This window comes from Triturus cristatus, chromosome 2_1 (assembly GCF_964204655.1).
Source record: "Triturus cristatus chromosome 2_1, aTriCri1.1, whole genome shotgun sequence".
Lineage (NCBI taxonomy): Eukaryota > Metazoa > Chordata > Amphibia > Caudata > Salamandridae > Triturus > Triturus cristatus.
The window spans coordinates 428,507,484-428,521,226 of NC_140581.1; the positions used below are offsets into that span (position 1 = coordinate 428,507,484).

At 39.2% G+C, this 13,743-nt stretch overlaps 1 protein-coding gene across 7 annotated transcripts in view; it reads left to right on the forward strand.

The window, feature by feature from the left end:
* MAST4 (microtubule associated serine/threonine kinase family member 4) overlaps positions 1-13,743 on the forward strand; it is a 1,731,733-nt gene that overhangs the window by 976,323 nt on the left and 741,667 nt on the right. For all 7 annotated transcript variants that reach the window (XM_085631988.1, XM_085631996.1, XM_085632003.1 and 4 more), the window contains one exon: positions 3,264-3,295. In XM_085631988.1, the coding sequence (XP_085488114.1) occupies positions 3,264-3,295 (32 nt within the window). The remainder of the gene's footprint in view (positions 1-3,263; positions 3,296-13,743) is intronic.

A 13,743-nucleotide genomic window follows, 5' to 3' on the forward strand; every position in this document is an offset into this window, starting at 1 on the left:
TGGCTCATATCTTGACTTGCAGATAGTTCACATTCTGGGAGGGATTTTTATGTTTAATCTACATGAAGCTATAATTCTGCCACTAGCTTAAACATTTTCTAATTTCACAAGGATATTGGGAGTGGTTTGCCAAACCATGGATTCAAAGGAGCTCTCTCATCCAGGGATTGGTATGCCTTGTGTTGGTGGAGGATTTCAGAGGAGGCAGGAAGAAAGAGGGTCACACGAAACTAGGTGCCCCAGTTTACATAACCTCATTAACAAAGCCCAAACCTGCAGGAGATGAGGAAAGGCCATGGCTGTCAGGAATATGTGAGAGGAGGAATAGGTGGAAGTAGACTGAACTAACAGAGAAATATGCATGGGTGTGTCGAGGATTACACTCTTACCAAGACACCATGGGAAAAAGAGACTTCTGAAAAGATGCTCCATTGCACCACTCTTCTTCCATTTCAAGGCCTGCAGACACTATTGGTTGTGGCCACCGCTAACACAGAAATATTTGCTGGTGTTTGTGAGAGAAAATGTAGTAGTATGCAGATGTATTTTTGGCATAATAATGGGAACTGAAAGAATTCTCCAGTGAGAAATCGATCATATGCAATGTAAGCTTCTTAATAATGCAAGTCAATAAATGAAATTGGCTCATTGGTTGTTTACTCATCTATCATTTTTACTATTTTGCTTTGGTCTCAATTGCAAATTACTATCCTTTAAAATGCCTATCCTTTCAAATTGATAGCGCAAGACATTGCTGAAATGCTATTTAGAGAACTTGAAATACAAAATGATTAATGCAACTGCGTCAGGGCCAGAGGCAGTCCGTAATGTGAGGTAGTGGACGGACGCGCGTACACACACACACACACACACACACACACACACACACACACACACACACACACACACACACTCTCACACTCTCTCACACACACACACACTCACTCACTCTCACACTCACTCTCACACTCACTCTCACACTCACACTCACACTCACTCTCACTCTCACTCTCACTCTCACTCTCACTCTCACTCTCACACTCACACTCACACTCACACTCACTCTCACTCTCACTCTCACTCTCACTCTCACTCTCACTCTCACTCTCACTCTCACTCTCACTCTCACTCTCACTCTCACTCTCACTCTCACTCTCACTCTCACTCTCACTCTCACTCTCACTCTCACACACACACTCTCACTCTCACTCTCACACACACACTCTCACTCTCACACACACACTCTCACTCACACACACTCTCACTCACTCTCTAACACACACACACTCTCACTCACTCTCTAACACACACTCTCACTCACTCTCTAACACACACTCTCACTCACTCTCTAACACACACTCTCACTCACTCTCTAACACACACACTCTAACTCACTCTCTAACACACACACTCTAACTCACTCACTCTCTAACACACACACACACACTCTCTAATACAAGGTCGCACAGATACACACACACACACACACTCTCTCTAATACACGTTTGCACAGAAATACACACTCTTCGACATGTGCACACAGATACAAACAGCCATTCAATTCACTCACACCCATCCATTCCCCCAGCATGCTCACATATACTCACCAGTAACAAGCACATAAACACACACGCACTTATGTACGGACAAATACACAAACATTCCTAAATACACACACAGCATTTAAAAAGCAATGTACCGGGCCAGCAGTGATGTTGGGTGGGCAGGAGGGACGCATTGGTGGTTCCTGGAGGCTTCAGGGAAGGGTAAACAGGGATAACCCACTGCCTCCTCTCATTAGCTAATCTTGTCATTGGTCAGCCAATGAGAGGAGGACTTTCCATTACTTGTTACAAAGTGGGATGGGGTCAGTGAGACTTGCTGCCCCACCCCACTCTGACATATGTCACTGACTGACAAGCAGCATGGGTACTTATGGGCTTAAAACTGAAGTGCCCACGTCTGAGTCTTTGAGTGACATGCCCCGTTGTCATGAGGAGGAGAACCTTGCAGTGCTGTCCTGGGCTGAGGAGGTCACACCTACAGGGCTGTGAAATCTTCACCCCCTGCGCATCTAGCACATGTACCAAACATGGCTGCCTGACACAAATGCGAAGAGTGCCTGTCAGGCTGACATTTGCTGAGCCTGACAGATACTCTTCATGTGTTGGAAAAAAGGGGGGTGGGGGGAAAGCGATGAGGGGCCTGAAAGTTCAGGAAAAACTTAACAGCATAACACGGCTGTCTAGATAAGCACAGGAAATGTTCGCATCATTTTGTGATCATTTTCAAAGCACTGTATTTAATTTACAACTCAGCCTGAGGTAATACTATAAACAGATATGCAAGGAGAAAGGGAGTGGATATGGCAGTCAGTCTCTTAACTGTTCCCCATTGCCATACAGATACCACCTTGAATTAGCCACTCCTGTCCCTCATTTCATAGCCATTTTGGAATAAGGCACTGTGCCTCACAATCTTACAACTGGTTTATACATATTCTTAAAGTCTGCACCTAGAGTGGCTGTCAAAAGACCAGATTGGCAAATTGCTCTAATTCACAGTAACACATTAAAAACTAACACTCAACGTAGACCAGGAGTACTCTTGCTATTCTTTGTAACTCCCCAAAAAGTATACCATCTAGTTCAAATGTGGCAATTAATCCACATAAATTAATTTCAGACTTTTTCAAGCCCGGCTTTGTGAATCTGACACAGAGTCTTAGCAGTAATGTGCAATTGTTGTGCAGAAGTTTTGGATACCGCACACCCCTGCCCAATCCAGAGCCTGTATTTATTTCCACTGCCTACAAAGATAGGATGCAGCGGAATATGTTGAAGTGGATTCAGCTACTGTATACGAAGTACCTAGATAGAGTCTGAACAGGGGGCAGTGCTCCAAACTAAAAGAACTGCACTGTATAAACAATCGAACATTCTTAGTTATAAAAATGTATTTGAGTATTTTTGTTTGTTGACTATGCCCACATTGATGGTCTACAAGAAATATGTTCATATTCCTTAATTTTCCCACAGTGCGGAGTTGCTAGATAAAGCCATTTGGGAACATCTGACTCTGTAGTGTGGAAGCCATGCTTTACTTTGTTACAGAAATAATGCTGGAACTTCCACTGATGATCACTTGTCTTCGTAATGGAACAACAAAAAATGATTTGTTAGTTTGATTGGTCTTGACAATTCAAATGTAGTGCATTTCAATCAATACACAGGCTCTAACAAAGTGTTTGTTGTTTTTTGCAGAAGGAGTTGAGCCTTCCAAGAAGAGGAAGTCTGTAAGTAAAGAGGGGGTTTTACTTGTTTCTCACTGCGTAATTCTTTTGCCTCTTGATTGTTAACGGTGCTATATCTTCTCCATGAAAATCAGTGCAATGTTAAAATGTATTAGTTTTTTAGTATAATGATTACCAATGTACCTGCTACTGTATTGAAATGAATGTTTAATCTAATAGTATAGTGTTGCCTGTAAGAAGAGTTATGGTGCACACCTAATTACTGCAAGTAAATGCATGGGTACCTCTGTATGTGTGTTTGAAATAATTGAATAAAAGTCTAACTTTAAAGTTGTCTTTTATGAGCAATATTGATGGTTTGTAGTATAATGTGTGCCTTTGTTTTAATTATTTTTTGGTTTGCCCTCTGACTATCCAAAGTGGCTAGTACCATTTGTGAAATGGTTGCATCGTTAAGATAATAAAGGAGAATTAGGTTGTTAGACTATACCATTCTAAAGTAGGAAATGTGTGGCATTGATTGTGAGCGAACCAGAGATTCTTTGTTTTCATATTTAATAAGACATACATATACTTCAGTAATCCAGGAATGTAGCTGCTTTAAAAAAAAGAGAAGACTGTTTAAATGTGAGCTCTAGAAAGAAGGATCATCTACCATGAGTCTGGTGGTAATATTCGTAGCATAAGGGTGTTTTACTGCGGATGATGGATAAACCTAGCAGCATTATTGGTGGGAACCCATTAGACATTCTTGAGTAAAATAGTCGAGAGTGGGTAAAGAATATAGTGCTTATTGTAATTTGAAATCAAGAGTAAAACTGAAAACTCTATTGAAAGTGCAAGAGACAGAGGAGACGCAACACAGATAATGTTCCCAGGATCTAGAATTCAAGCAATTACATTTATTATACTGGCTTGAAAGCATGGTCAGGTTGATGAAATCATTTTGTCAAATGTATTATTTTCTGTAAATGTCTGTTGCACAGAATATGCCTTATTTATGCCCTTCTAGCTAGCATTCCTCTGCTGGGTAAAGAGGAACGCCTTTAGACCACCTAGGCAGGAAGCCAATGCTGTTTTATTCACATCCAGTGGTATAGTGGCAACCATAGCAAATGCTAGAGATGCAAGATTGAGAGTAAGCAATCGTCACGCTTAACCTAGATGTGTCACATAGCATAGTGGTTGATGACTAATATGGCTTTGTACCTTGAAGAGCACAGATAGGCCTGTCATCCTTTTGGAAAAACAGGACCACTAATTCAAGTGGTTCAGTGTTTGCTGTAATGCAGCACATCTCAGCTGTGGATCGCTGCAAGGATGGATCCTTTCCCAGATTGTCTGTAGTAAGTACTTATGGTATTCCGTAAGTACTTATGATATGCAGTATGTACTTATGACTCTGGTCCAGGCGCATCGTCATCATGTGTAAATGTATTCAGCTGACAACAAGCAAGATGTCTGCATAGCTACAGCAGTTCTGTTGAGGTGCAGAACAGCACACCAACAAATAGCCTTATTACTTTTAAATTAGTCTTGGATCAGTGGTAACAAACCATGATTGTGATGGCTTCTCGCAAATTACAGGCAAATAATGGCACCTCTTTTTCCTGGTCAAATTAATAATCTTCTTGACCAGTAGTATTGGAAACTCTTACTTGTAATACACATGTGGTCATCTTTGTTTTTTATTCATTGAATATTTGAAGAGGACACCTTTAATGACAAATAACTATAGTTTGTGCATGCTAAAAACAAGTGAGTCCAACTCTAATTGAAGGTTTTTGACAGAATCTTAAACCATACCTTTGTGGCTTTCGATGCAGCTCTGTTCTATAATCTTCTCGTTTTAGTACTAAATTCCTATTAATCGTATGAGGCTTATTTGAAGTGCATATAGAACTATATCGGAGTATGAAATAAATAATGATGTTACACAAAGCATCGTGAAAAAAGCCATACCCTGTGATACCTTCTGGTTTCGAGTCTCACCAGCAACATATCCCACCATGGTTTTTGGTATTACATCATTGAGGAATATTACTTGATTTATTTTGAATTCATACACACAATACAATTTAGTGCTAAATGTAGATCTGGGGTTCGAAGGCAGCAATTAATACCATAAAGTGCCGTGTATATAATTTTGCCTTAATCACAAGCATGTAAGTTATAATTTTAGATTTCTTGTTTAACTTTCTAAATTTAAAACTGCTAAATTAGATGACTTAGCCAGACAAAATAATTTAATAAAGTACTTGAATATCTGGATTTTACTCTTGTGAGCAAATCCATTGATCAAATGTTGATGGCCCTGCCTACCCATCAACCAGTGCTTCCCAGTAAATCAGTACTTATGCAAGAGACATGAGTTGCAGGAGTAAGGTGTAATAGTTTTCATATCACCTCTCGTATTCAGATATTTAGCAAAGAGTCCTTGCCACACTAGGTTTATTTAATGCCCATTGTGGGGCGAGAAGCAAGTGGGGTTTGTGATTTCCACGCCGTGAAGCAGTGAGTCAGGAGAGAGTTTTAACTGATTTACCAAGAGTTCAAACATGGTGGATTTTTTCGGAAATGACCGTTTGAGGCCAATGTGCTACACTCTTTTGGAGGAGGAATAAACTATGCTGTGGTGAAAGTATAAGCCACAATTGTGTTAAATTTTATAGATTAATTAGAGGGATGTCCACCAAAATCAGACTCCAGATTGCCATGAAGGACCCATACTTGATCAACTGGAACTTTAGAACAGGACCTAACCTAGGTATACAATAGATGCACTGCCAGCAGGAAACCTTTCTGTCTGTTGGAGAAAAGTAGGAAGTAATGTCTCTACTTCCTATTAAATCTTTGTTCGCCTAAGCATGCTTCCAAGGCATGGGAGCGTGAACTTCCAGATTCACAGGTTTAGTATTTGCATGCTGGAAACAAGCTGACCATTAGCTGAGTTGTCTCCAGAGTGCCTGGCATCTGATACTGTCCTGCACTAGAAGCGAGTGTTGCTGAAGGTCCAGAAATACCACTTAACAGGCGTGGCACAAGTTGCAAGAGCACCCCAGCAAAAGAACTGAGGTCTCTTGAACAATCCCAGGCAAACTCAGAGGAAGGTAATGTCAAAAATGTTAGTTCTGAGGACAGTTTTGCCTAAATAAAACAAAGTAATCCTTTGCCACTGTTATGTTATGTTAATGAAAAACTCCATATTTGAAGTCCCGAAGGCCATTGCTTCGACAACATTACATACGCAAATCGTAGTTATGGAAATAAGCGGATATACACACAAAAGCTTAAAGAGCATAGGTTTGTGAGAAAAGCAATTTTTCGCTTAGAAAACAACATTCATGGACAGGTGACACAGGTCAAAAGGTTAGGCTTCAGCTGTACCGAATGTAGTGCACGTGGTAAGAGAGGGTAAATTGCATGAGTGCAGATATGAAAAAGAAAATAGTAGTAGAAAGAGGACAAGTCCAATAGAATGCTCTCGAAGTGGAACAATAATACATGCTCTTCTGTAGCCTACCAAAGGCTGACTGGCTGACTAATGCTAGCATTGGTTCATGCAAAGTGGACTTATTCACACATGTATTGTAGAAAATCTGCTTTTTTCACATGGCTTTCATCCTGGGAAGTGTTTCCTGTACTTTATTGTAGGGAGATCTCCGTATTCGTGGTGGAGATCTCTGTAAGGGGAAATGTAGGGAAAAGGAAAAAAGTTTATTGAACTTTGAAAAAGTTTGTAGAAATAATTTTATGTCAAATACTTATGTAAACTGATTGTATATTTAAATATAGAATTAATGAAAAATGTCACTATTCACTTAATTTTGAAACAAAACTTTAAATAATGTAAATAGATTAAATAAATAATTTTTCACAAAATTTAAAATGAAAAAATACATTCCTACGTCAAGCAAAAAAATAAAGTTATATTGCATTAATCATTCTTAAAAGTGATATAAAGAATTAAGTAATTTAATCATATTTAATGACATGTATTGTTATAATATGAAAAACCAAAAAAGGTCATTAAATAATATGTGTATTATTAATTTTTTTACATTAAATTATATATTTTTGTAAACTAATATAAATAATGTAATTCAATTTTACGTTATCTCCTTTATAGTTTTTTATTTAAATCCCTGCTTCTGTTATTTTCTGTGGAAGGGTTTTGCAGTACAAGTGGTTGGTCATGTGGGGTGCTGTACTTACTATTGTTTTATTTTAGTTGTTTCTTATTGGCTTCACCCCGTTTTTCAGGGGGTGGAGATGTGCAAGTCTAAATTTTTTAGGTAACTTTACACACAGAATTAGTCAAAAGTTGTAAAGTTACTCAAAAGTGTAAGTCCAACGTTATACATGTAATTTACTCAATAGTGTAAGTTTTCTTTGTGAATAGCCCCATTCAGTTGTGTAGTGACTAGTCAATTGTTCTTTTCAGCATTGTTTTAACCATAAAATACTTTTCAAGGTTACTAAATCAATATGAGAGCTTTGAGTGCTTCTTGATCCAAGTATTGTACTGGTAGTGCTAGCCCTTACAATACATTCTCTAAATTAGTTTTCAGCCTCAGTTCCTCACTACTAGGGGGTAGATGAGAACAGTATTTACTGGACGTAGAGCGAGTTTTGCATGTTGGTGAGAGAATCTTCCCCACTAGGCAACCCAGATTCCAGTCCTATATAGATAAACAGTTAGTCGATTGAGGATATTTGGGATCGAAGCCACAAAAAAAACATTGAAAATGAATAGTCAAAAGAGAAATTAACTCAAACCTGATAAGTTAGAAAATAATGTGTTATGTTTAGAAAAGTAATGCCGCTATAGCTGTTTTCAGGTTATTTATGGATTTCTTAAAATCCTTTTATTTTCATTGTAAAAAAAATAGAAGTTGGTGCACAGGTTTTGTTATTCAGACATACTGAAAATCTTCTACAGTAAATACCCCATGGATTCACTTTTGCACATACATTTGTGTAAGACTATCATAACAATTTTTTACTGAACCACCTAAAGGAATCACTGCACTTCGGGATAAATATTTGCGTGCTGTAGTATGCAGAAACATACTTAGGCCATGCAATAATTGATACACGTTTGATTCACATATGTTTAGCCATATTTAAATTACAAGTGAACAAATGTATATTTTTTGAGTGCATGAAACATAATAAACATAGTTTCTTCATCGCCAAGTATAGTAGCCAGAATAATCATAGTAAAGTGCACTTCGAGCACAGTTCCATGAAGCCCAAAGTGTGTGATCATTGATGTATAATTTCATAACATAAAACTGCATATTGCAGTTAAACTGAATACTTAAATTATGAAAGTTACGTTGAGCTAATTTTAATGTTCCACGACTGACGTGTCTGTCATTAGTGAAGGAGGGCCACATCCATGACAAATATTCAGGCAGACATGTTGGAGGTTTTTGTGGGCCTGGGTCAACAACTTCATGTAAGCCTCTGGTACTCTTCTTTTCTTTGTACAAGATTTCACAAGCACTTGATAATATTTTTTAAAAATCCCCTTCAGGATAAGACAAAACACATTGGCTATGGCATCTTGTGTCATCTAGTGCCATGGCCAGGTAAACTGCCTCATTATTAATGAAGAAGGCAAACATTCTTTTAATTTATAATCTATAAACTTTGCTGAAAAAGTATGGGGTTCCTGAAAAGAGTGGGGCCTGTGTCATAATGTGCTATTTACCCTCTCCTTGAGAGACCAGCTTTGTTCAAGTTAACCACTAATTATGGTAATAACCACTAATTATGTTAATGAGTTCTATTTAGCTCCATTGTATACAAATGTATCTTATGTGGATATCCTGAAAACCTATTATGGCTGACTCCCCCTGTACCTACACTACAGCCCCAAGAGATGCCAGCAACTTGAATGGGTTTGTTTTACTCTAACGGACAGAAATGTCAAATGTAGGAATATGCCTGTATATGCTTATAAGAGAAAATAAAGTCAAAACATTCTATTCAATGCTTAGTAGCAGTGCAACCGAGCTACCTAACCACATTTCTAATTTGCTGTCTAAACACAAGGCCTTTTCAAACACTTTCAAATATCAATAGATCATTTTAATTTATAGGGTAAACATGTGGACTCTGCAGGGAATTGTTAGACAGTGTACACAGTAGTTGCTCTTCCTGACAACTGTGGATGTAATATTATTTATGAGCTACTTTTGTAGTAGTTTCTGTCAGCTTATTAAATCATTGTTTATTGCTAGAGGCAGGGAGTAAAGATTTCGGAAAAGTACAGCTTTTTTAAGTGCAGTAATTGAGGGAGATGTCTGAAATGGCAATTTATTTAAACCGTTGGTTGGTATTTCATAAGATGAATGATCTTATTTAGCAGAGTTGATTTACTTTTAGAGCATTTGGTTTTCTATCTGTACTTTCACAAATATGAATAATGTATTCTTACATGAATTGGAATGAGTGTGGGACATCCATGAGGGTGGGACTTCCAATTAGATTATCTGGGTCGCAGTTCAAATCACTTGATAGTATCTTGTTTCTAATTTCTGTCAGTACACACAGCTCATTTAAGAATTTGACAATAAACACAAGCGGGCACAAGAAGGTGGTAGGTGTACAAGACAAAATGACAAAGCGGATTATGTATGTGATAATCCCATTTTGGCCTTCGAAAGCCTGTGAGCGCTGCTTCTGACTTGCATTCACCACCTTCCTTATGCCCCCATGTTTGCGGCCTTGGACTTTGACATCAATGGCAGTGAATGCTTCAGATGCTCACCTACTAAATGTCTGCCCATGTGTGCCACGTAGTAATTATATTACTGGATTCCGTGTCAGCCTCCATCCAGGGTGTGGTGAGAATTCTGGATTCCTGTGTGCTCTCCTTTCCTACCTTGTTGAGCTAGCAGGGGACACCTGCTTCTGTTATGATTTTAATGCTTTCCAACTCCCTTTTGATACTGGCTTATTGTATCTACCAGAATTACCCCTTTGAGATATCTAGGTTGGCACTTGAGAAGGATGCCTTCTTTCCAGACGTACACACCTTTGTTATTTCAGTGATTTGGACTCTATGTTGTCAATCATAACGGGGGGTCACCTAGTGATCCAGTTCATCAATGGAGATTTTGGCTGGAATCCCCCCTACTGGCATGTAAGGAAATTATAAGACACAGTGGTGATCAATTTGTTACATAAAATGGTCAACCATGACTCAACGATCCATCTGATCTTGTTCTACCCTGCTCTGCAAGGTTCATGGAATGGACAGTCACTTCATACCTATAGCTTTTCTGGAGAAAAATAATTCAGTTACAAGCAGAGCTCGATTTGTAAAACAAAAATAAAAAAATCAGGGGTCCTGACAAAGGGGCCATTTCAGCTTGTGCCACACATTGCTCCAGTCAGTGCTGCCCATGACAGTACCACAACACCTATTAACCATCACAATGCTAAAAGTGTGACTATTCAGACTATTCCAGGCCCTCAATGCTATAAGTATAGCTTGAGAGCTGGTAATAGTCATTTTTAATGTACCTTGAATTAATAAACATCTATTGTTGTACTCCTCACTGAATTAGACAGTCAGTACCACCATGGTGCAGGCTGCCATAAGTATCGGTGTTGCCAATTAAGTGCCGGTGCTGAGCACTGGAAAGCACCGGCTCAAATTAAGCACTGGTTACTACATGCCTTTTAGGCAGTATTTTGTTTGGCTTGGAGAATGGAGCTAGGTTTGGTATCCCTGGTGTACCATCTTTCATTGATAGAGGATAACGGATATGTAGGGCAGTCTGTGGTGCTAATGCAGTCTTACATTTAAGGTCTTTTTCATGATTATGATGTGGAGAAGTATCAGCTGAGGCTGCCTCTGGCCCAATGAACTCACTGTTAAGTTGGTTAATTTCAATTCAGTCCATTATTTCTCACAAGTCACTTAGACCTTTCCTGATTCACTTTCTTCTCAGTTTATATGTGTTTCCTATATCAACTTGCAATGCTTCCTTTGTACCCCAGTTGTAATGATAAGGTGATAAAGAAATGTTTGAGCTTAAATGGGAATTGGGGAGAAATTGTTCTTGTGCCTTCATTCCAGCCCATCCTATACCTGTGATTGCATGCAGGCCATTTCTTAAAATGGAATGTTTACGTGGTAGGCCTTTAGACATAGCAGGATGGAAAACATATGGTCTGTTTTCTTTTTGAATGTTTTTTTCTGAATAGTAGCATGACCGCAGTAAGTATGGTCAGAACCCTGGTGACTTGTTCCACAGACACATCACCTTCTCCCACCAGTCAATGAGGGTCCATTTCTCCCTCCAATAGAATCACTTTGGAGTGCACTTCCCCATTTGATAACGCCATAGAAAGTATTCAGATTGCTTAAATAGTTTCCAGTTACAGGTAGCCTGTCTCGGACATTGACTTCTGTTCGATGCAATGCTTGTAGTCGATTCGGAATTGAGTAGGGCACTTGGCAAGAGGTACAACGTATTACCCATTGGATGCATGCCCTTAATACGTGTCTCTGGCTGCTGAGTCAAAGCTTTTCCCATCATCTCTCACACTCTTTTCCCATCATCTCTCACACTCTTTTCCCATCATCTCTCACACTATTTTTCCCGTCATATCTCATACACTTTGCAATCTACTGCTGGAAAATTGTTCATATAACTAGCTTTCTTTTGCAAGGTGAAGGCGCTGTGGGCTGTTTCCATCACGGCCATTCTAATGGGAAGCTCTCTCAGGCTTAGAGACCCGTAGGATTCCCACACGTCAAATGTGACTGCCTCCTCCCCCCGAGTCGTAACTAGAAGTACTAGTACTTCAGGGCATTATTCAAGCACGTTCACGCATGTAGGTGGTTTACATAGCGCTTAATAAGAACTACTGGCAGAAAAGAAAAGAACATTAAGGCAAAACCAGAAGGAAAGCTTTATGTGAAGTAATGCATCTTATGCAGGCAGAGTTTTAAGTGTAACTCTGTTTTGTGGGGTGGTTGGAAGATCTTAAGCGAAACAGAAACTCATCTAGGAAGTTAAGGGGAAACTTTTTTGAGATGTTGGGTTGGCAAGTTGAATGTCCGGAGGCAATTGTTCCTTATAACCCCAGAAGTAAAAGCAAAGAAATACTTGATGATACATGTTGCCTGGAGAGAGACTTAGACGTGTGTCTGTAGGGCAGCAGAACAGCCACAAATACCTCCAGTAAATGAAGATAAAAAGTGCTTTGATAGGAAAGAGCATGTAAAAGCGACAAATAACTGATGCTTAAATCTGCATCAGCCGGAAGGCTATCCACAAACATGGTTTCCAGGGGTGTGCGCATAAGGGAGACATGAAAGGTGCTCAAGTGGCTGTAGGGCAGATGAGAAATCGTGCACCAGACCACACCAAAGGAAAACCTTGATGAGCAAGCAACAGAGTCAAGTACATGTGTATGGTCTGTAATTTGTTGAATTCATGTAATGTGGGATTCAGAAAAATGCAGCAGCTTATGGACCAGCAAGTCTATGGTTTTATTTACCATCTTACTCCTTTGTTCCTTTATTGTTCATCCCTCACATTGGTCCTCATTTTTATGTAATGCTACCCTAAGTTTGGCGTGACAAAGTCCTGTTGCCTTGAAAGCACAACATATTATGAACTGGCTCTAAATTAAAAAGGTACTGAGAATCAGTGACTCTGTTTAAGTATGAAACCGTTTTTATCAAGAAATCTAATTGGTTAGAAACATGATGTTGAAACTTTTCTGTACGTGTAATAGTAGAGACGTTCACTTGAATCCTAGTAAGCGAATGAAGCTTTCTACCTACAAACGACAATATGGAACTGTGAGGCCTATTAGAATACACAAGAGTATAAGATAAACGTATAAACTCCTGTACTTCATTTTGTTTTTATAGGCACGTTCTGAGGTTAGACCGCAATTGTATAAAAAAAAAATACATCACAACTTGCTTGTAATAGTTTATTACAAACCAGTAGTGGCTTTTAGCCACCATTGCATAGGCAACTTACTTTCCCACATACAGTGGGAAAAACATTGACTACCTGAACGTACTCTGTCCCTTGGATGCAGGGGGGAAATAGCATTTTTCTGTTCTCACACATCTAGACGACATTGGGTGACGGCAGCACACTTTCTCTGTGAGGAAGTTAATGCAATCTACTGTCGCAGAAAGAGCAAAGTAGAGTGACCTGCCACATAGCAAGCAGACCAAAGCAACAGCAGATCAAGCTGATCGGCAGATGAAAGCAGGAACCAGCCTCCTCAATTTACCCCACCCCCCTATTCCATGAGTAAAGTTACCAACGTTACTGGGGAAAAAATGAGAGGATTGAGGAAGTCAAAACAACAACAATGATCAACAAATTCAATTTGTGTCTTCCAGTATTCCAACTGCGTCAATATATTTAGGGCACCCTGGCAAACATGACTTCATATTCAACAAATGCACAGTCATTAATATGACATTCTTGGTCCAA